The following is a 24156-nucleotide window of genomic DNA, read 5'->3' as shown; positions in this document are numbered from 1 at the left end:
GGAATCATCGCTATCATCCTTCCCCTATTTTCCAATTTTCTTCGCTGTAGGTCACTCTCATTTCCAGCTAAATGAGGCTAATTAAGTCTAGACACGTTATTTTTCTCGGAAAGAACGTTCGAAATTAATTTTTCTTTGCTGTTTGTTCCCTTTTTCTATCAAAGAACAATTTCAACCGGAAATTACAACGTTCATCTGTCTGTCTGAATACGATAAAAAGTTGCAGTTTTCCAGACCCTTATATGAATCTCAACTCAACCGATGTAGACTTAATTCGAAATGTGCAGAAATGGGATCACATTTTTGTCGTCATTGGGTATATTATCAATCCGTTGGGTGAGTTTTTGGATATCATCGCCATCATCGCTATCCATTTTTTCAGGTGTCATCTTCAACAGTCTCCTAATCTACCTCATTTCTGCCAAGACACCAAAATTGCTCCAAAGTTATTCGATGCTCATTCTCAACTTTGCTCTAGTTGACTTCTTCAGCTCTTTAGCTGGAATGCTGGCGCTGCAAAAGTAAGGTTTCTAGGCCACCACTCCAAAATTATGTCTTTTGATGAGCAAGACCTTTTCAAAGTGGAAAACACCAAAATTTTGGAAAAAAAAACTGAGAAAATCAAGGATTTGGGTTCCCAGGCTACCAAATTTTTCATAGATTTTCCAATTCCAGAACAGTCTTCTCGGGTTGGTCACTCACATACATATTTCATGACGCGTGTGGACACGTCTCCTCGTATTTCTGCTATTTTCTTCATGTTTTTGTTTGTCATTGCTTCGCACACTCGCAGTGGATATTGATGGTAAGGGGCGTTTTGAAATATGAAATTTTGACACCGAATGATAGCGAATAATAGTGGAAACCGAGAGGAACTTAAAAACTGAAATATCTAGTTCTAAAACGTCCCAGTTCTAAAACGTACCAATTCCAGATCTCATTCCTCTACCGCTACTACATCCTCTACCAAATCAGTCCAGAGCCTGTCAAAATCGTGCGTCTCTGTGTGATCGCCTACATTCCCTCCCTTGTTTTTGTCATTGTCTATTTATCGGACGTGGCAAATGAGGACGAGTTGAGAAGAGTAGTATTCTCGTATCATAAGCATTATTTCAAGGAGTTATGGGGAGGTAAGGAACCGGAAAAAAGTTCCGAATTTCAAATTTTCAGAATTTTTATATCAATCTTCATTTTTGCAGTTGACAACTTTTTGATAGCTCCGCCTACTTTTAAGTTATGCGCCTTTAAAGATGGGTAGCTAGAAAAAAGAGCGCGCGCGTCGCCTACACCCCAGCTCTCTCTGTGCGCCCACATTTAAATGCGCATATCTCAAAAGTGGGCGGAGCAATCAAAAAGTCGTAAACTACAAAAGTGATCCACTTGACAAAATCTATCAAGCTAATGCAAAAACGCGCCAAAGGTACGCCAGATTTAAATCGAACCCTGGTACCCATTTTCATAGTGGTGCACCTTGACCAAAACCATCGTGGCCGAATTTTTGCTAAAAATGAAGTTTTCGACATGGAAAATTAGGTTTTGAATATAGTTTTTAACGTCAGAAATGGAATTTTCCGAATATTTTGGTGTAAAAATCACATTTTGGCGATGAAAATAGGTAATTAAGCAAATTTGCAATTTTAAAGGCAAGAATTTTCGAAATTATCTCAAAAGTGGGCGGAGCTATCAAAAAATTGTCAACTACAAAAATGTAGTTCAAGTTTTGATCTACATAAGCATGACACATTTTGAGTTTTTACCGTAACCCAGAAAGTCGTGACGGGATCTCAAAGTTAGGTAGCCAATCTCAGCCGATCTCAACCGATCTAAAAATAATCTCAATTTCTGAAAATCTAATTCCAGAAGTGGTGATAGCGGGCAACATGAGTATCTGGTCGTTCTCCACGTTTTCCTCCATCATCTACATGACAATTCCCTGCTTTCCAATCTACGCCGTCATCGTCTACTTTCGATATCGAACCCTGAAGATTCTGGATGGTCGTGGGCGGATGACAATGTCTGAAACCACACGGACATCCCACAAACAGTTGATTAAAGCACTCACTATCCAGGCGGTCGTCCCGATTTTCTGGTTGACAGCTTCTACTCTCTATTTGCTACTTTTGTTCCAAGTGATTGGAGGAGTTATCGTAGAGAATTTGCCATTTCGGATAATGGAGTGTATGCCGATGATCACTCCGCTGATTTCATTGTATTTTGTGAGACCCTATAGGTGAGTGAAATAAGGAAAACGGTTTTAAAGCGTCTAAGTTTTCAAGTATGACATTTTGATAGCGAAATGATACCAAATGAATCAGATTTATTTGAAAATTCGGTTTCAAAACGTCCCCATTTCAAATTTTGAGCTTTTCAATAGTTTTCGTTTTAAAACGGCCAATTTAAGAACGTCCGGTTTCAAAATGTCTCAGTTTTGAAATAATATGCGCCAGGCTCTGTTCAAAACTTGCCGTTTCGAAACCGGTCATTTCGAAACCGATCGTTATAAAACTTTAAGATCCGTCCGGTTTCAGTACCTCCGGATTCAAGACCTCCCGTTTTAAAACGTCTAGTTCCAAGATGTCTTGGTTTCATGAATTCCGGTTTTGAAATGACCCAAACTGTTTTATTTTAAAGACGTTTTGAAAATCATCGCTATCATCGCTATCACCTCTATCATCGCTATCATTTCCAGATCCGTAATAACGTCCTGGCTCCTTCCAACCCCTCTCCTGAAACCTGCCATCCTCGTCAGTGCAATGCTCTTCTCCCTCAACGGATTCTGAAACGTGTGACGCCTACATTATCTTCTTCCTCCTTTTCAAAAAATCCCTTTTCAAAAGGATAACGAAAAACTCAATTAAGCGGGCTTGGACTCTTTTTTTTTTGTCAAAATTCTTTGCTTTTTGATGTTGTACATATGAATCTTGTACTTATCTTTTTTTTACTAGTTTTTAATACCAGACAATGAATAATTTTTGAATTTTTTGAAATGCTCTTTTTCAAAATGCCATTGAGACCTGAGGGACCCCAGATGGTCAGTGGCAAATGAATAACGAGGGGGAGGAGAAGAGATGGCAACTTTTTTGTTGCATTTTGTTTAGAAGATGAAGTTTCGAGAGTGTCTGCGAACTTGGGTTTCAAAAAGTTTTCTTTTTTTTCGATTTGTAAGTCAGGACGTTTCGAAACCAATTGTTTAGGTGTTTAGCAGGTTTACGGTTTCCACATGTCCAGTTCTAAAATGTCCTGGTTTCCAAATGTCCCAATTTCAAAAGCTACGAAATCTAGCTGAAACATCCTTAACTTCAGAACATACAACCTGAACGTTTCGAAACTGAGCAATTCTAAACTGAGACATTTCAAAACTCGGTCATTCTACAATCAGAATGTTTCATTTTTTCCGTTTTTCAACATCTCTAACCAGATTTCGTACGTTTTGAAACCATGACATCGTAGAACTCAACATCTGGAAACCGTAAGATTGTTTTAAAACGAGACAACTCCTTCTGAACAATGCCTATTCATAAAAAACCAAAGAAAAAAAGAAGAAGAAGAAGGCGTTCAGGCAGAAAACACTCTCTCTTCTCATCTCATTTCTTTTATTTCATTCTGAACTCATTTTGCTAAATGAGATGTGTAGTGTAGAAAAAGTTTAATTGTGTGAGCAGAGTTTTTTCGCCTCTCCTTTTTCTTAAATGTTATCGGGAAGGCTTTCAAGTGTGTTCTTTTGAGATTTTGAACTTGCCATGTAGATAAAAACGTTGTCGGGTGTCCGAAAATCATACAGGATTCCATTTTCTGTAAAGCTATTCGTTAATGCTCCGCGAGCCGAAAAAATTGTTTTTTCCTACGCGTCGGACCTTCCTTGGTTTCGAAACGTCATAGTCCCTTCAAAAATGACAAAATGCCACCCAAGGAAGCAAAAAACTACTAAGAAATAGCGTGATGTGAATTTAAATTCAAAATTTGAGAATTGGGGGAAAGGGTAATGAATTAATATTGTGTCTGTCACTGACGAACACCCATTCTCCGCTTTTTTTGGCAAATAGAATAGAATGAGGAATAATTGATTCTAGGAATGATAGAATCATGAGTTCAATGGTATCATTTTGAGGGAAACGAGTTCTAGACAGTTTTTTTATGTATGGGACGGTTCCCAGATGTTCAGTTCTGCGATGTCATGTTTTAAAACGTACAAAATCTGGTTAGAGATGTTGAAAAATGGAAAAAAAAGAAACATTCTGATTGTAGAATGACCGAGTTTTGAAATGTCTCAGTTTAGAATTGCTCAGTTTCGAAACGTCCAGGTTGTATGTTCTAAAGTTAGGGATTATAGCTAGATTTCGTAGCTTTTGAAATTGGGACAATTGGAAACCAGGACATTTTAGAACTGGACATCTGGAAACCGTAAATCTGCTAAACACCTAAACAGTTGGTTTCGAAACGTCCTTGTTTTCTATTCCTCCATCCCCCTAAAGTCTCATTCCACATTTCCACTCAAAATTTTTATGAGCTTCCATATTTTCGACACCCCGCAGTGGTGTCTATTCATATCCATCTCATTTCAAATATTCTGCAACAAAAGAGAACAAAAAATAGAGACTTTTCGATTTTTTTATCCCCAAAAAACTTTCATTTTTTGAGCTATTTGCAATTGCTCTCTTCCTCCCCGAATCCAATTTTTTGAATAATTAACGGAATGCATGAATTAGAGAGGTGTTTATTGGTCGTTAGACCGTGAAAAATTAGTGTTTTCTTTTCCTGGAAGTGAGAGAGATATCCGGGGAGGAATCAGGAACTCATTTTCGTCATTTTTGGGGACATTTTGGGGAGTAATTGAGGAATCTAAAATTTTTTTCGTACAAAAAAATAATACCCCAAATATTCCAAAAAACTGTTTCAAAAACCTCTAAAATTTGCTAAAATTCAAAAATTTTGACATTTTTCTACCAAACCAGTTTTTATTCAAACTTCCAAATTTTTAAACCATTTTATAGAAAAAGTCTCGCTCTCCATTTTTGTAGTTGACAACTTTTTTCTAACTCCGCCCACTTTTGAGATATGCGCCTTTAAAGATGGGTATCTAGAAAAGGGCGCGCGCCACCGACACCCCAGCCCCTCCCCGATAGTAGGAAAAAGTTGTTAACTACAAAAATGATCCCCTAGGCGTAGTCTATTCTGTAACAGTCAGTGCTAATGCAAAACGCGTCAAAGGTACGCCAGATTGAAACAGCAAAAACGAAAATTTTGTTTTTCTGACTAAACTGTAGTTTGAATAACACAATTTTTTTATTCCATATTTTTCCAAACTGGAAGTCTAGTGAAGCGCGTTTGCACACCACTTGGCAGGTTGAGTCGCCACTCAGCCAAATCGCGTACTTATAACGTGGACGATCAATAGGGAGTGAAATTTTTTGAAAACAGCTCACTTTTGTTCCATTTTTATTGCAATTTTTGCTAAAAAACTCGCTCAATATCCTATATTCAGAATTCTCGCGTTTCCAGCTTCCATTCTTCCTTTTCTAGCAACAAATTGCTAAAAATTCTGTCCTTTTTTTATTTTTTCGACAATTTTCTCGTCCAAAAGTTTATTGACCATCCAGAATAAAAGAAGTTTGGACTCTCTCGAAATTCCTTTAATTTTAATCCAATTTACACCAATTCCTCTCCATCTACTCCTCTTGTTTTTCGGGGACGGACCAAACTAAGAAAACAAATAAAAAAGGGGATAGAGGAAAAGAGAGTAAAGTTTGTGCATCCATTTCTTCGTATTTTGGGCTCCATGTCCTAAAAATTTGTTTTTTTTGAGAAAAAAAAGAATTTCAGATGTCGTGCACAGTTGAATATAACGTGTCTGTTGTGACCGAGTATGTGCTGGCGACACTCGGAGAAAAATGTCAATCTGTAAGTTGTCGTTTTTGAGTATTCTTGTAAATCCTTGCAGATTCATATTCAGCTAGTCGAAACGGTTCAGAAAAGTACCCACAAGCCATGGTTTGAACTCATTTGGGTCTCGACACGATTTACGCGGCGAGGTACTGTAGTTTCCGTGGTGGGACCCTACATAGGCTTGTGGGTACTTTTCTGAACCGTCTCGACTAGCTAAATATGAATCTGCAAGAATTTTAGAGAATACTCAAAACCTTAGAGCAGTTTTTTATTTTTCGAAATTTTCGAAAAAAAAAACTGGATCCGTTTCAAAACCAACTTATTTATTTTCAGGCAGCCGTGGTGATTCCCACCGTCATCATCTACGCTACCGTATTCCTGTTGGGATTGTTTGGAAATGTTTGCACGTGTATTGTGATTGTGGCGAATAAGTCAATGCATAATCCGACGAATTATTATTTGTTCAGTTTGGCAATTTCGGATATTATTGCGCTGATTTTGGGTGAGTTTTTGATGATAGCGATGATAGCGATGATACCGAAACGTTTGGTCTTAAAATGAAACAGTTGCCAAGTGTAAACGTCCAACAATTTCAAAACTGTGGCATTTCAAAACCCGACGTTTCGGTATTGGAATTATCACTATCATCGCTACCCATACCCCCTCAATCCCTCCCTTTTCAGGCCTTCCCATGGAGCTCTACCAATCCGTCGACTACGCCTACCCGTACAGATTCAGTGAATCCATCTGCAAAGCGAGAGCGTTCCTCATCGAATTCACCTCCTACGCCTCCATCATGATCATTTGTTGTTTTTCGTTCGAGCGGTGGCTTGCTATTTGGTAAGAACGCCTTCTGTAAAGCATATATCTCGCTTAAAACTCATGATTATGAACTGCAAAATATACCAAAATGTAGATGTCGACGAATTCTATATCTGATCTTCTTAATGCACTTTTATCCCGGTCTGCGGCCCATTAACAAATAGCCACCCGACCCGTATTATATCAGTGACATAGAACTCGCCGAGACCTACATTTTGGTGTATTTTTCAGCAAATTCAGCTTCATTTTAAGAGAATTATTCAAGAACCCCTTAAAAATTCTAGCTACCCTCTCCGAACGAAAATATTTTCGACACTTTGGAGGGCCAACGTACTAATTGTGTTGGCGTGGAGTGTCTCGTTGGTGTGTGCGCTGCCGATGGCGTTCATAGTGCAAATTAATAAGCTGCCGTTGCCGGAAATCGCCAGGGACAAGGCGTGGACAGGGCAGGTAAGATAAAATTAAATAAAAACAGTAAAAAATCAAAAATTAAAAAAAAAAAAGACCTCAAGCGGATTGTACCCATTCTCATAGTGGTGCACCTTGACCAAGACCTCCTCAACCAAATTTTTGCTAAAAATGCTGTTTTCGGCATGAAAAACTAAGTTTTGCATAGTTTTTAACCTCAGAAATAGAATTTTCCGGTTATTTTGATGTAAAAATCACATTTTGCCGTTGAAAATGACTAATTTAGCAAATTTCCACCTTCAAAGGCGCATATCTCAAAAGTGGGTGGAGCTATCAAAAAGTTGTCAACTACAAAAATGTAGCCCTAGATTTGATCTACACAGTCATAACACATAGAACATTTTTACAATAACCCAGCAAGTCGTAACGGGATCTCAAAGTTAGGTAGCCGATCTCAACCGATCTCAACCGATCTCAAAGCGCATATCTCGAAAATGGGCGGAGCTATCGGAAAACTGTCAACTACAAAAATAAAGATCTGGACATGATCTATCGATTGGTACCAAATGAACAAAATTTTTTGTTTCCAGGTCTCCACCGATGGCTTGACAATCACCGGCACCGAGTTTTGCGCTATGAACCAAGGACGTCCGGATCAACAAAAGACACTAATCGTCTTTGCATTCACAGTATTTTTTATTATTCCCGCAATTGCAATAGTGATAATGTATGCACATATTGCTATCAAACTCGACTCGTCGGAAATTGATAAATCGTTGAAAGAGGACAATTTAGTGAGGAAACGGAGGAATCGGAGTAATAGGACAGTGCTCAAAATGTTATGTGAGTTGTTTAGCATTTTTTATGACAAATTTAGACACATTGACCAATTTCTAGCCAAAACCCTTTGAAAATGAGCAAAATCTGAAAAAGTAAAAGAATTTCGAAAATTTTCGAAAATTTCTCTAGACTCTAACTTTTTCAGTTTCCAAGTTTTCACTAAATTTTTGCAAATTCATATTCAGCTAATCAAGACGGTTCAGAAAAGTACCCACAAGCCATGGTTTGAAGCGATTTGGGTCTCGACACGATTTACGCGGCGGGGGTACTGTAGTTTTCGTGGTGGGACCCTACATAGGCTTGTGGGTACTTTTCTGAACCGTCTCGACTAGCTGAATATGAATCTGCAAGAAGTTAAGAGAATACTCAAAAACTGAAAAAGTTAGAGCAGTTTATATGAAAAATTCTCCTTACAGTATCCGTAGTGATCACCTTCTTCATCTGTTGGCTTCCATTTCATATCCAACGTCTTCTATCCGTTTACACCGTCTGGTCGGAGACTGAAACCGTCTCGCCGCCTGTTCAATTCCTATCAATGATCGTTTTCTACATTTCTGGATTCTGCTATTACTCGAATTCCGCTGCCAATCCGATTCTCTACAATATATTGTCACAGAAGTATCGAAGCGCTTTTTGTCGGACTATTCTGGGCGATCGGATTGGGAATTGGGTGTTCAAAGGAAATCAGAAACCCGGGAAAGCAAAGTAAGTTGATTTTGGGAGGGGGATGCTTTGAAACCGGGACATTTCAAAACTACATAGTTTCAAAACCGAGTTATCCTAAAACTAGATATCAGGACATTTTGAAACCGTCCAAAAAACGTTTTTCCAGGCGGTGCTCCTCCTCCACCGACGCCGAGCAGAAGACGCTGATGACACGTGTCGTCAGTGTTCGTGTAGATCATCACAAAAATCATTCACGTCAGCCTCATCGAACACTGGAAGTCACCACTGGTTACTGATATCTAATTGATAATTGATAATGATTATATATACTATTTTTTATTATAACAATTTGTTGTCTCCAAAAAAATTAATCTACATACCTATTTTTCGAAATTTTTTTCAAAAATCTGAAAAACCCCCAAATTTCAGCCTCCGTCCCCGATCTTATAGATGATCAAATTTTTAGAATTTTTATATCAATCGATAGATCATGTCTAGATCTCCATTTTTGTATTTGACAATTTTTTAATAGCTCCGTCCACTTTTGAGCTATGCGCCTTTAAAGATTGCCTACTGCTGGTGAAAGAGGGGGAGGCGCAGAGAAGCTAGCGAGTTTAAAGGCGCATATCACAAAAGTGGGCGGAGCCATCGAAAAGTTGTCAGCTACAAAAATGTAGCGCTACTTTTAATCTACAAGATAAAATAAACTAAAAATAGAAAAAATCAAAATTTAAAAAAATTGACCCCAAGCGGGATCGAACTCTGGTACCCATTCTCATAGTGGTGCACCTTGACCTTCTTGGCTAAATTTTGGCTAAAAATGTGGTGTCCGACATGGAAAATTAGGTTTTACATAGATTTTGACGTCAGAAATAGAATTTACCGGTTATTTTGAGATTAAAATCCCATTTTCGCCTTGAAAATGACGAATTTCCAACTTTAAAGGCGCATAGCTCAAAAGTGGGCGGAGCTATCAAAAAGTTGTCAATGACAAAAATGTAGCCCTAGATTTGATCTACACAGTCATGCTACATAAAAAACTTTACAGTAACCCAGAAAGTCGTGACGGGATCTCAAAGTTAGTTACGCGATCTCAACCGATCTCAACCGATCTCAAATTCTCTTGAGAAAAAAATAACTTTTGAGACCAAAAAACAATAAGGAATAGTGGAGAGGGAAAAGGGAAACAAGGTCATTTCGGGAGGAGGTCTCTTCCCATGGTCACCCGTTTTTCGGCTATACCGGTTGTGTTCCTCATTTACCTCATGTTCAATGAGAGACACACACTCGTGTCCTATTTTCCTCCTGTTTCCGAATTAGAGAAAGACTTAAGACCTTTTTTGTGTTTTTGGAAAAGAACAATTTTATTATTATCCAGAATTTTCTTTTTTTTAAGTTGGAAATTCGCTTAAATTGAAAAAAAAGTCATTTTCAACACCAAAATGTGATTTCCACATTAAAATAACCGGAAAATTTCATTTGAAACTACCCAAAACCTAATTTTCCATGCCAGAAACCACATTTTTAGCAAAAACATATTATAATTTAGCCGAGAAGATTTTGGTCACGGTGCACCACTATGCGAATGGGTACCAGGGTTCGATCCCGCTTGGGGTCTTTTTTTTTAAATTTTGAGTTTTTTCCGTTTTTAGTTTGTTTTATCTTGTAGATCAAATCTACGTCTACATTTTTATAGTTGACAACTTTTCAATAGCTCCGCCCACTTTTGGGTTATGCGCCTTTAAACTCTATCTTCTCTGCGCTCTTTCTCTTCACTCGCCTCCAGCTATCTATCTTTAAAGGCGCATATCTCGAAAGTGGGCGGAGCTATCAAAAAGCTGTCAACTACAGAAATGAAGGTCTAGACATGATCTATCGATTGATATAAAAATTGTAAAAATTTGATCTAATATGAGATCGGGGGCGGAGTTTGAAACTTAGAGATTTTTAAGATTTTTGAAAAAAAATTTCGAAAAATAGTTTCCTAGGTTTTCACATCACAATTTATAGTAAAAATTTTTTTTAAACAAGAAAAATTGACCTTAAGCGGGATCGAACCCTGGTACCCATTCTCATAGTGGTGCACCTTGATCAAAATCTTTTCGGGGCCAAATTTTTGCTAAAAATGTGGCTTCCGAAATGGAAAATTGTAAAAATCACATCTTGTCGTTGAAAATGACTAATTTAAGCAATTTCCAACTTTAAAAGCGCATATCTCAAAAGTGGGTGGAGCTATCAAAAAGTTGTCAACTACAAAAATGTAGTTCTAGTTTTGATCTACATAACCATAACAGATTTCGAGTTTCTACCGTAACCCAGAAAGTCGTGACGGGATCTCAAAGTTAGGTAGCCGATCTCAACCGATCTCAACCGATCTCAACCGATCTCAACCGATCTCAAACGATCTCAAACGATCTAAATCAATCTCAATTTCTGAAATTCAAAATCAATGATTTTTTCAACATCAGAAATGGAATTTCCTGGTTATTTAGATGTAAAAATCACCCCCTTTCTCCCGCCCCTCGGTATCTATGTATTTATCTCCCAAACAAAATCTATTACGTAATCAATTTCCCGCAGGCAGTGACGTTCCAATCATACCATAAAAGCCTGTGGGTGTGTGTTGCAAAACCACCTCCCCCCCCCCCCCTACTATCCAGTTCGTGACGTAACCACCAATATTTTTGCAAGGAGACAACTAAAACTAAGTAGATCACAAAAAAAACGAGAGTTATAAAATTATTACGTCGCCGTCCAGATGTCTTCTAGAGGTTTCCTTTATTATTCTATCCCTCCCGTTCATTTATTATTATTATTTGCCGTGATGATGATGCATCCATATGTACATAGAGGAGGGAAGACACACACACACATACAAACATACTAATGAATAGGAGAGGAAACTCCCGTCCCCCCCGTTATCACTATTCAATCATTTTACCTTTTTACCTCTATCCTTATGTATGTATATGGTTATCAGTTAGAGATGGAGAGACGCAGACATTTCGAGCCTTGATTGTAGTGTCCTATGTGTCAAACGGCTTAGGTTGTAGTGTTAATATTATAAAATACATTATTTCACTCGTTTCGAAACGTCCAATGTCTTGCTAGATCGTTTTCCAAGTCTCTATTTCCTTTGTTGGCTGGCGCGCCTCAGGCGCTTTTTCAAGTGTGACTTCACCCACAAGACGTTTCAAAGTTGAAACGTTTTGGAATCAGTCATTTTGAAAATAAATTTCATGAGGAGGAGGAGGCGCCTTTGACGCGTTTTTCACAATCAATTTCAGTTTTATTTGAGATTTCTAGGAGTTCGAACTACGATTTTGACCGAAATATCACAATTTTTGAATTTTAACTACGAAAAGCAACGAAATAAGTTGAAAATCTCGTAATTCCACTCTAGGTTACTGTAGATACACCATATCTCACGACAAAATGCACAAATTTTCAAAATTCCGAGTTAACATGTCTCTAGACCCAAAAAACGTCAAGAATCAAAATTTTCACGTTTAATTTATCAAAACAAGCTGAAAACCTCAAAATTCCACTCCAGGCTACTGTAGATGCACCATATCTCATAACAAAAGGCACCATTTTTCAAAAAACAGACTAAAAAAGGTTTCTAGACCCAAAAAACCCCACAAATCAAAATATTGAAGCTAAAATTGTTCGAATTCTCATAAAATAAACTAAAAATCTCAAATTTCCACCCTAGGCTACTGTAGATGCACCATTTTTTGAAAAATTCAAAATCCATGTTTCTATACCCAAAAAGACGTCAGAAACCCAAATAAAAATGAATACAATTTCATAACCAACGTTTCCAATTCCTATTCCCACTTAGACACCCCCGTCACTTCCCCTCCCCCTACCCTACCATTAAAGACTTTTGTCGCCCCGTCCGTCCTCCTGTCATTCAAGAGAAGAAAACGGTTTATTTGCTTCTCTCTCTCTCTTCCTCTCTAATTCTCTCTCTCTCTTTTTGTACCGTTCACTCCCTCCCTCCCTTCCCTCCTTACCACCCACATTCACATGAATACTCATCTGTTCTTTCTCTTTTTCTCTCTCGAGGGGGGCGGACAAGGTCACTATTCGATTCCCTTTACCGCATTTACATTCAGTCCTTCTTAAAACTTTTTTTCGAAATAAATTTAGCGTCATTGGAAATGTAATTGCCAAGTTATGAAATGTCTTGGTTTCGAAACATCCAAAAAAAATCACTACTGGTTTCCAAATCATCATTTTTCACTGGAGTCTCAACGTAGGACGCGTAGTTTCAAAATGTCCTGGTTTTGAAACGTCCCGGTTTCTAAATAGCGCTCTAACAGCACCAAAACAACGATTTACCTTAGTTTTCAGAGAAAACTCAAAATTTCTGTCTTAACTTGAAAAATTCCTTCCAAAACATCATTTTTCTATAAATTTCTCCAATTCTCTTTTTGTCTGGCGCGCCTGGGACGCGTTTTCATTTTCAAGTGTACGCAGTGAACCTAGTTTTGGAATATTAATATTTAGTGAAATTCAAATTTTTGAATCATTTTTCAAATATTTCTAGAACAATTTTCAACAAGAAGACAACATATTTTTTTTTGCATTTTTGACGTAAATTTAAAAGTAATTCCTCAAAGCCGCATATCTCAAAAGTGGGCGGAGCTACAAAAAAGTTCTCAACTACAAAAATATAGCGCTACTTTTGATCTACAAGATAAAAAAAAATTAAAAACAGAAAAAATGAAACATTTACAAAAATTGGCCCCAAGCGGGATCGATCCCTGGTACCCATTCTCATAGTGGTGCACCTTGACCAAAATCTTCTCGGGGCCAAATTTTTGCTAAAAATGTGGTTTCCGACATGGAAAATTAGATTTTGAGTAGTTTTTAACGTCAGAATCAGAATTTTCCGGTTATTTTGATGTGAAAATCACATTTTGGCGTTAAAAATGACTAATTTAGCAAATTTTCAACTTTAAAGGCGCACATCTCAAAAGTAGGCGGAGCTATCAAAATGTTGTGAACTGTAAAAATAGAGATCTGAATATGGTCTACATTCTCCTGTACAAATAATCTGAATTGAACCATTTTTAATACCATAAAAATCTCTTTGAAGTTTGAGCTTTTTCACCAAAAAATTCCAAAAAAAATTTTCAAAGTTTTCTTTAAAGGCGCATATCTCAAAAGTGGGCGGAGCTATCAAAAAGGTGTCAACTGGAAAAATGAAGACATGTATGTAATCTATAGTTCCAAAACGCTACTTAAAACCCAGTAGCGAACTTGAAAATCTTTGAAAAGCTCAGAATTTCGCATCCAAACTTTTGGCCGACATGCATTTTTCAATAACCAATTTAAATTTCTCAAATACCTAACGGACAGCCATCCTTTAAACCGGTTAAAAAAAACTACGTGTTACCGGATATTTACTACTAAACTTACTTATTTTTTGACAGACAAAACACTTTCCTCCCCCCTCTTTTCAATTCTTTCTTTTTTCTCTAATGGCTAATGTAAACACCACGAGTCTCATTGTGTCAAAAAATAAGAAAAATATACAGTTCCCTTTTTTTTCTCTTTTTTCGAAATTTGTTTCGAAACACCTCATTCAATTCATATTGGATGACTCACTTTCCCATTTTTAGTCATTTTTTGTGTTGATACATTTTATAATGTGTTTTTATTATAAGAGCGCTATTAAAGGAAGGAGAGGTGTTCGGAATGACTACAGTTGGCGAAAACTGCTTTTTCCCACTGAAAACATGGTTTTTTGCATGTTTTTGGGCTGAAAAACGTTATAAATCGCGTTTGTTTGGTTTAGAAAGCTCAATTTCTCAATATTTTTAGTTAAACATCAAAGAGATTGAATAACAAACTACAAAATTGGAAAATTGCAGTCCTTCATAAGGACTTCTTACCAAAAAATCTATTTTCGACCCCAAAACATCGATTTTTGCATGTTTTCAGGCTTCAAAACGCTGAAAAACACGTATTTTTGGTCCAGAAACTATAATTTTCCAACATTCCAATCTAAAATTGAGAACAATTGAGTTTCAAGGCTCCAACCCTAGCAAAAACATAGTTTTGACTGAAAACTGCTTTTTTCAACTAAAAACATTGATTTCCGTATGTTTTTGGGCTGAAAAACGCTGAAAAATACTGATTTGTGATCCATAAACCATAATTTTCCATTTTTTTGACCGAAATTCGTGGAATTTCAGTTTTGACGCTCACATCTTGCTGGACTGCTGAGAAAGCGCTCTTGACTGAAAATTGATAATTTTTGGGTAAATACATCGATTTTTGCCTGTTTTCAGGCTTAAAAACGCTGAAAAATACGTAATTTTGGTCCAGAAACCATAATTTTCCAACACTCCGATCTAAAATTGAGAACAATTGAGTTTCAAGGCTCCAACCCTAGCAAAAACATAGTTTTGACTGAAAAAAAAAGCAAAAACATAGTCTAGGCTGAAAAACGCTAAAAATGACTATTTTTGGGTCCAGAAACCATCAATTTTCATTTTTTTGACCAAAATTCGTGGAATTTCAATTTAGACGCAAAGATTTTGCTGGACTGCCTAGAAACCGCTCTTGACTGAAAATTGGCAATTTTGGCTGAAAACATCAAATTTTGTATGTTTTTATATTGAAAAACGCTAAAAAAGACAATTTTCTGGATCAGAAAGATCAATTTATCGGCATTTCAGGTCAAAACTCAGAAATGTTGAGTTTTAGCGCTGAAAATCAACTGAAACGCTGTTTCGACACCAAAATTCTTCATTTTCCCTCTTAAAAAACTATTTTTTGCATGTTTTTATGCTGAAACGCTGAAAATCACAATTTTTCTGTCGAGAAACTTCAGTTCTTTAACGGCAAAGGTGCGCCAGATCTCGAAATTTTTTTTTGGAGAAAATTGTTGAGTTTTGACCTGAAACGACGATAAATTGATTCAAGCCCTAAACTCCACAACTCTACCCCTGACAGGTCAAATGAGACTATAATCCATGCCAATGGATTCTAGAGAAAACCAGTCCAAGCTCTGGCAGGTAGCAATCATACGTGTGGCTTCCCCCGCCCCGGATATCTGGTCTCTATTTGCTCACTCCTCATAGCGACTCTCGCCTTCCCCTCTCTCTCTCTTTTCAATCAAATCGAAACTCTTTTTTGAAAATTTTTCACTCTTTGCACATTGCATTTTGATACTTGGCACTTACAATAAGAATTATTGCAGAAGTGAGTAGATGCACTACCTACTGAGCCGTCTGCTTCATCAACGGCAACTCAACGTCTCGGCTCAGCTATTCAATGTCAGTCACTATGATGTTATTACGGATATGGTGAGTTGATTATTTTAAAATTTGAAATGAAATTTGGTAATAAATGAAAAATTTGATACTATGATATCATAAAACTTCAAAACAAAATCCGGACATCTGAATATTCTAGCCATCTGTGATGTGTTTTGAGATCTCTGTCTGTCTGTCTGTGTGTCCAGATGTCTATGACGGGCAAATGTTATATGTTCGGATAGCTGAAATTATAAGGATTCTGAATCATGTTTCAGATTTTGTAAATGGCATTGAAGAACCGAGTTATGGGGGTTTCAGTTTGGAAGTCGAGTGCCCCCTCGCCTCCACACTAAAAGTGTCATAACTTGGTTCAATGTTTCCTTACATGAAATCTGAAAACAGATTCAGAATCCTTATAACGTCAACTTTCTATTTTTATCAATTTTGTAGCTAGTCAGTGATCTCTATGAACTTTAGAACACTCGCTTTTTTCAATTTTCTAGAAAATCAAGTTAAAACTGTGTAAGATTGCTCTCTGGGATATGCCTATAAGCCCAAGCACATGCACTTTTCAAGACGTTTCTTTGAAAGTGCAAAATTGTTCTGTTGTTCTTTGGCAATCAATTTTTTGACACGTTCATATTTACCCAGTGTCAAAATGCATAGTATCATAACCGTGGAGTCGTGAGTCGCAACCTATATCATTGGAAAGCTGAAATCACGCTGATTCCAAAAGTATATTCAGTTTTTGCCGTCGAGGATTGATATTTGAGAAAAACGAGGTCAAAGGAAAGGTAATGACTGGCCAAGGGTCCAAATTTTGACCTCATTTTTTTCGAATACCAGGTCTCGAGGCCGAAAACTGAATATATATTCGGAATCAGTGTTTTTCTTTCAAATGATATTGGTCACGTCCCATAACTCCAGGAGTCCCAATCTACGCTATGCCATGTCGTTTTTTCTCGAAATTATGTTCCCAAAAATTCTGAAACATACCGAACGATTCTTATCCGCGAACTTTGTTTACCATCTTACCTTTTTTTGAATCGCCTTTAAACCCCCATCGGGGACTTATTAGACGCGTAAAATGCAATAAAGGATGTAAAACCACCCACGAAGTTTATGTTTCATTTAAGCTATCTAGGACATATAGCAATCAGGGCATTTTAAAACTGCGTAGATTCTGGGGTAGCTCCCAGGTGATTCATATAATGAGTGATATGCCAATGGTCGTAATGATCCCTCTTTTCTTTTCAGTCCAACACGTTCAGCTCCCTAAAGGAAATCATCAATGCGCCCAGCTACCCATCCAATAAAGTTGATCAAAGTGTCGTGGAGATAGTCATTGCCAGACTAACCGCCGCTATCCGGGAGACCGGAAGTATCGAGTCGTATGCCGCCGAGTTGGTGGACGTTCTGGATGAAGTTTTAAGACACCCGATGACATCGCTCAACGAGAAGAGTCAGGATGTGGATAGTCCCCATTGTAAGATTGCGTCGGATCTGCTTTCCAGTTTGTTTATGGTAAGAGGGATTACGGTACTTTGAATATCCACATAAACTTCTGAAACTTTTTTCCAGCACTACAGCAACAAGTCGGTCATGACCTTGACTATTCCCGTGGCCTTAAAATGTTTGAATTCCGAGAATGCGGAGCTCGTTAAGAACACGACGAGCTACATCTCGCTGGCTGCAATCCATAATCGGAAGTCACTCTCGTCACATGCACTTCAGATTATTTCGAATGTTGTCAGAGGGAACTACTCGTTGATTCAAGTGCTCCCACAGATCTATCAGGATAATAAGGAACCGTTTCATGCGCAATTGTCGCAGTTGTTGGATGTGGGTTTGATTATTTTAAAGATTATCTAAAATTGTCTAGGATCGTCTAAGATCGACTAACTATAAGATCGATTAAGATCGGTTGAGATCGGTGGAGATCGGCTTACTTTGAGGTCCCGTCCCGGCTTATTAGGTTACTGTAAAAATTTTAATGCTACATAGTTATCTAGATCAAATGTAGGTCTTCATTTTTGTAGTTGACAACTTTTTGATAACTCCGCCCACTTTTAAAATGTGCGTCTTTAAAGAAAACTTAAAATTTTTTTTTTTGGAATTTTTTGGTGAAAAAGCTCAAAATTTAAAGAGATTTTTATGGTATTGAAAATGATTTAATTCAGATTATTTTTACAGGATAATGTAGACCATATCCAGATCTCTATTTTTCCAGTTTACAAAGTTTTGATAGCTCCTCCCACTTTCAGATGTGGACCTTTAAAGTTGAAAATTTGCAAAAGTTGAAGAAAAAGTCATTTTTAACGCCAAAATGTGATTTTTACATTAAAAAAAACCGAAAAACTCAATTTCTGACGTTAAAAACTACTCGAAACCTATTTTTCCATGACGGAAATAACATTTTTAGCAAAAATTTGGCCGAGAAGATTTAGGTCAAGGTGCACGACTATGAGAATGGGTACCAGGGTTCGATCCCGCTTGGAGTCAATTTTTTAAATTTTTGATTTTTTTTTGTTTTTAGTTTATTTTATTTTGTATATCAAAAGTAGGGCTATATTTTTGTAGTTAACAACTTTTTCTTAGCTCCGCTCACTTTTGAGATATGCGTCTTTAAACTCTCTCGCTTCTTTAGGTCTTTCTTCTGCTATCAATCTTTAAAGGTGCATATCTCAAAAAGGGGCGGAGCTATCAAAAAGTTGTCAACTACAAAAATGCAGCCCTAGATTTGGTCTGCACAATCATAACACATAGAAAATTTCTACAGTAACCCAGAAACCCGTGACGGGATCTCAAATTTAGCCGATCTTGGCCGATCTCATCTGATCTCAACCAGTCTCAATTTTTTTTCTCAAATGTCCCAGTTTTAAACCGTCCCAATATTTTCAGCTCCTCCAAAACCAGCACGTCGATTGCAGTGAGAAGCTCTCACTCCTCCAACTAGCCTCCATGGTCGCCAACACTAAGCCAGAGGTACTTTTTCAGCAATTTTCTCATAAAAATATAATTTTCCAGGTCCTGATTCCCTATCTCCCACGATTCGATGTCTACCTATTATCCCCCCAAATGTCAACTGCTCTCCTCAATATTTATATGTCATTGATCTCACAAAATCGCACGAAATCTCTCGCCCAATTCATGCCCACCCTGAAATTGGCGGCCCAGTCGAATGAGTTTATCAACAATCGGACGACTATCTGTAAAGTGAGTCGTTTCTTAAAAATTGCACTTTTTTGTCATCTTCTGACTTCTCAGACGCGGCTAGACAGGGAATCCCTCGGGGTTGAGGCGTAGACACGAAGGCGTTGGTGGTTATTTTTAAATAGAATTTTTATTCGAAGTGATAATTGAGATAGAGATAAAGAAAACAGAGTATATGATACAACAAATGAGAGAGAAGAGACGCAGAGAAAATAGAGAAAAATTGGGTTAGGGACGTTTTGCAACCAAAAATATTGATGTAAATGAAGCGAAGATAGCAAAAATTACAAAATTTTAAAATTCGCTATCTTCGCTATCATCGCTTTCTTCGCTATCATTGCAATTTTCAGTTTTTGCATAAAATAACAGTTTTCAGCATTTTTAGTCGATTTGGCGCACCTGAGACGCATTTTGAGCCTTTTTAGTCATTTTCAGCTAATTTTCAGCTGATCTGGCGCTCTCAAAGTGGGCGGAGTCTAACTTTGAAAATTTGAATTTTCAAATTTTCTATTCGAAACGCGTCAAAGGCACGCCAGATTTCTTTAAAAACCGTATTCTTAGATAAATTTTGTCGAAAAATTAGAGTTTTCTCTGTCAAAATTGGTATTTTTGACATTTTCAGCTGAAAAATTGGCTGAAAATAGGAAAGGCTTAAAAAAGTGTGTTTTCAGTAAAACCTTTGGTTTTAATAATCGAAAAATGATCATTTTGATTGAAAAAATTGATTTTTGGCAAGAAAAAGTGAATTTTCAACAGGAAATTTTGACTTTTCGACTTTAAAAATGGCACTATTCGGAGAAATACGTTACTGGCGCACCTGAGACGCATTTTGAGCCTTTTTGAGTCCCAAAATTATTAATTTTGAAACACAAAACGGTTTCGAAACGTCCCTGTGCCCATTGAGACACATATCAAAAAAATCAAAATTCCGTTATTGCGGCGAATGATAGCTAATGATAGCGAATTATAGCGAATGATAGCGAATTCAGCGGAACATCTCAACTAATCCCAATGTATCCCATTGGACACTTGCGGTTGCGGTCCAACTTTCGCTCCACAGCCTCCAGCGGGCGCCGGTGGTGCCACATAAAGAGCCCCCGCATTCTGATTATTCTCCTGAGCGATCGCTTCCTTGACGTTTTTAATACCCCACTTGAAACGTAGATGTTTTGGGATTATTAGGTAAATAACTTGATTTTGAATGGTACGGTTCAGTGTGAGGTAGACCACTGGCATCATGGCGGAGCTCTGCTGCCAGGAGAGCTCTCCGACAATGAACATCCAAGATGGCACCGCGTAGTGTTGCATGATCTCGTAGATGATACCGGTTGACGCGTGGAAAATCGTAAGGACAAGGCCTTGAGTGATGATCTGGAAAAAGAAAAAAAATCGATATACCGTAAAAACTGTATTAGAGCGACACCTTTAATAGAACGACACCTCTAATAGAACGACAGCAAAATTAAGCTTCGAAAAATAGAGCGACAGCCTCTAGTAGAACGACAGCCTCTAATAGACCGACACTCTGTTTTTGGGTATTTTCCTTGTTTTTTCATTAATTTTTTATGTTTTTTTCTTCTGATTTCACTTTTATTCGCATAAATCGGGCCTGACTGACTTTTAGACCTTCGTTCGAAAAATAAAACGACAGCCTCTAATATAACAACAACAAAAACCTGTTCGAAAAATAGAGCGACATGTAGCTCTAGCTATCATTCGCTATCATTCGCTATCCGTCGCTATCATTTGCAATAATTTGCTATCCGTCGCTATCATCGCTATCATCGATAGCTTCGCTATCTTTTACACCAAATTTCATAAAAAACTAAAATTTTGACTTTTCGACTCACCTGCATTTTCTTCTTATACAACCATTGCGAGATATGATAATTGGTCTTGAAGAGAAGAAAATATACCAAACTAGTATTAATGGCAAGTAGGAAAATTGGTAGGCCATAATTGATCACGGAGTGCACCGGGTTGTAGTAGATATCGGGCTGAAAAAAAGATTTCAAATAAACACTATTCAAATCGGTTGAGATCGGTTGAGATCGGCTAACTAATTTTGAGATCCCGTCACGATTTCCTGGGTTATTATATAGTTTGACTGTGTAGATCAAATCTAGAGCTACATTTTTCTAGTTGACAACTTTTTGATAGCTCCGCCCACTTTTGAGATATTCGCCTTTAAAGGTTGGAAAGTGGGTAAGAGGGAGAGAGTGTCTTGAGAAGCGATATCTCAAAAGTGGGCGGAGCTATCAGAAAGTTGTCAACTACAAAAATGTAGCCCTTGACTTAATCTACACAAAGAGTATAAAATTGAAACAAAAAAAACCAAAGTGAGGGATGCCAGGCGATTTTAAAATTCATGGTTTTGAAAATGAACGTTTTTCATCATTTTCACAAAATATAGCTTTTTTTTGTCTTAAACGCTAATTTCTTAAAGAAAATAATTTGAAAAACAATGAATTTTTATAAAAATGACATATTTCCCAATATTTCAATGTTCTTTGTGCTTGAAAATGCGATTTTTTAGCTAAAAAACCTTCAAAAACTACATTTTTCCCTTATCAACTTTAACACCCCGTCACTGAACTAATTTCAGATTTTTCTCAAAAATTCGTAAGTATGTTGTAGATCAAACCTAGCTCTCCATTTTTGTAGTTGACAACTTTTTGATAGCTCCACCCACTTTTGAGATATGCGTCTTTAAAGACGCTAGCTTCTCTGCTCCTCCTCACCAGTAGTAGTAGGCTATCTTTAAAGACGCATATCTTAAAAGTGAGACGAGCTACCTAAAAACTGTAAACTACAAAAATGGAAGCCTAGATTTGATCTACACAGTCATAAAACATTTAAAATTTCAACAGTAACCCTGGAAGTCATGGCGGGACCTCAAAGTTAGTTAGCCGATCTCAACCGATCTTGACCAATCTCAATTTAAAAATTCAAATTTCCCGCCCTAAACTCACAAAATTCGCAATAAAACTTACATTTTTCGCAAAACTTGGAGCAAAAAACCATGCATTTGCCTCCAGATTGAACAACGCCGGATTCGCAATGAAAAAACAATAGAACTCCCAGAAAAGCAACAAAATTAGAAGAGTTCGAAAATTGCGTTTAGTGAAAACGTCCGTCATTCGCCCGCCAGCCACCTCCGCCAATCTCTCAAAGCTAACTAGAACGGCGAACGGCGCGCCAGCCAACCACGCACCGTTTCCAATAGTTCCAGCGATGAATATTGATTTCGGGTAGTCGCAATAATCGATTTGATAGAATCCAAAGAATCCGGTGGCTGTTGAATTGACTGAGAGTTGGAGGATGTCATAAATTGCCAATTTTAACATTAGAATGTTTGATGGGTGTCTTTTCAATTGTAACATTGCCAGGAAGCATACGAAATAGGCTAGCTGAAAAGGAAAACAATTGGAAAATTAGAGGTAGAGCTCATAATTCGCTATCTTCTCTATCTTTGTTATCTTCGCTATCCTTGCTACCAGGAAAACGGAGTTTATAAAAGTTTTGTTGTCTAAAAACATAGGGACGTTTTGAAACCGTATTTCTTTTCAAAACCGAACATTATGAGACTACAACTAGCCGTCTTTCTAAAGGCTCAAAAGGGCGATATGTCTCAGGTGCGCCAGATCGTATTTCTCACGTTTTTTCAAGTTAAAATCAACTTTTACACGCAATTTTGGTCATTTTCTTGCCGATTTTTCAGCTTAAAATTTAAAAAAAAACAACCGATTTTGACAAGGAAAACCCCAATTTTTCAACGAAAGTTGTTCGAAAATGCGGTTTTTAGAGAAATCTGGCGTGTTTTTGACGCGTTTCGAATAGAAAATTTGAAATTTCCTATTTTTAAGGAGTTTCATAAGTTAGACACCGGCCACTTAAACAGTGCTATCTAAGTTTCCGAAAGCAGAAAATCGGCTAAAAATGTCTAAAAATGAGACAAAAAGTCTCATAATGCGTTTCAGGTGCGCCAGATCAGCAAAAAAAGCTGAAAACTGTTATTTTGTGCAAAAACTGAAACTCTGAAATTTTTTTTTTCGCAAATTTGCTATCTTCGCTATCTTCGCTATCTTTTTTGTGCTCACCATATAAATAATGCCAGAACCGAAAAAGTACAACGGGATGGGTGTCCAAGATACACCATTGAGATCCATGCGTTCAGCTGACAGCGGACATTTATAGTACTCGTTGAGTTGGAATCGGTTGGATATGAAGGCAACCATGGAGAGGTTGTAGAAAAGCATCATAACAACTTCGGAAGAGCGTGCGCTGTAAAAATATGAAAAATTAAGTTTGAAAAACGGAGAAAATCTATTATTTCGGTTTCTAGGCCATCACACCAAAATTATGTTTTTCAACGAGCAGGACCTTCTGAAATTGAAAAAAAACAGCAAAATTTCTGAAAAAACCAGAAAAAATCAAGGTTTTGGGTTTCTAGGCCATCAAACCATTTTCTCGGCCTCCAATTTTTTGTTCGAAATTTTCGAGTGATTTTTTTCAAAGTTACACTTTTTGATGACCAATACGTTCTCAATATGGAAAAACAAAAAAAAGGGAAAAAATCGAGAAAATCAAGGATTTGGATTTCTAGGCCACCAAAAAATTTTCTCGGCCACCAAACTTTTTTTTCAAAATTTTAGAAAGTTTAACAATTTTATTGATTTCGTGTTATTTTAAACTGTTTTAAAGCTATAAACCTTGTAAAACCTTGTAAAACTTCGAAAATTTGAAAATAAAAACTCGAAAAGCGCGGGCTCATTTTAAGTAGCAAATTATGTAAAAAAATAAAAAATGAAAAGACAGAAAATCGAAAATTCGGGTTTCTAGGCCATCAAGTGGTTTTCTAGGCCACCACTCCAGCATTTTTTTTTTGATGAGCAGGACCTTCTGAATATGGAAAAACACCGAGAAAATCAAAGATTTGGGTTTCTAGGCTACTCTTGAATCACAAGTTTTCTAATTGATTACAACTTCTTGATAGCTCTGTTAGCTGAAAACAGAGGAGAGTGAGAGAGAAAAATGAAAAGAAGGT

At 37.3% G+C, this 24156-nt stretch overlaps 4 protein-coding genes across 4 annotated transcripts; 3 read left to right on the top strand and 1 right to left on the bottom strand.

Annotated features, from left to right (window-relative positions):
- Positions 1 to 242: 242 nt before the first annotated feature.
- On the top strand, positions 243 to 2234 carry GCK72_007797 (uncharacterized protein; the record flags this gene model as incomplete). The annotated part of the gene is made up of 5 exons (XM_053726453.1): positions 243 to 336; positions 383 to 521; positions 676 to 805; positions 935 to 1130; positions 1861 to 2234. The coding sequence occupies 5 exons, from the start codon at positions 243 to 245 to the stop codon at positions 2232 to 2234; spliced, it is 933 nt and encodes a 310-aa protein (XP_053590647.1).
- Positions 2235 to 5820: 3586 nt separating this feature from the next.
- Positions 5821 to 8915, top strand: GCK72_007796 (uncharacterized protein; the record flags this gene model as incomplete). The annotated part of the gene is made up of 7 exons (XM_053726452.1): positions 5821 to 5898; positions 6217 to 6385; positions 6567 to 6723; positions 6990 to 7155; positions 7704 to 7956; positions 8370 to 8658; positions 8786 to 8915. 7 exons carry the CDS (start codon positions 5821 to 5823, stop codon positions 8913 to 8915), a joined length of 1242 nt encoding a protein of 413 aa, XP_053590646.1.
- Positions 8916 to 15848: 6933 nt separating this feature from the next.
- Positions 15849 to 19202, top strand: GCK72_007795 (uncharacterized protein; the record flags this gene model as incomplete). Its single annotated transcript, XM_053726451.1, has 6 exons — positions 15849 to 15944; positions 17154 to 17420; positions 17478 to 17738; positions 18798 to 18881; positions 18924 to 19112; positions 19164 to 19202. 6 exons carry the CDS (start codon positions 15849 to 15851, stop codon positions 19200 to 19202), a joined length of 936 nt encoding a protein of 311 aa, XP_053590645.1.
- A 909-nt stretch (positions 19203 to 20111) lies between these two features.
- On the bottom strand, positions 20112 to 23347 carry GCK72_007794 (uncharacterized protein; the record flags this gene model as incomplete). Its single annotated transcript, XM_053726450.1, has 4 exons — positions 20112 to 20480; positions 20960 to 21106; positions 22103 to 22519; positions 23210 to 23347. 4 exons carry the CDS (start codon positions 23345 to 23347, stop codon positions 20112 to 20114), a joined length of 1071 nt encoding a protein of 356 aa, XP_053590644.1.
- Between the last annotated feature and the right edge of the window lie 809 nt (positions 23348 to 24156).

Source organism: Caenorhabditis remanei, chromosome II, assembly GCF_010183535.1.
Source record: "Caenorhabditis remanei strain PX506 chromosome II, whole genome shotgun sequence".
NCBI lineage: Eukaryota > Metazoa > Nematoda > Chromadorea > Rhabditida > Rhabditidae > Caenorhabditis > Caenorhabditis remanei.
Note: the sequence above shows the minus strand (reverse complement) of the source record. Positions and strands in the feature narration are given on the sequence as shown.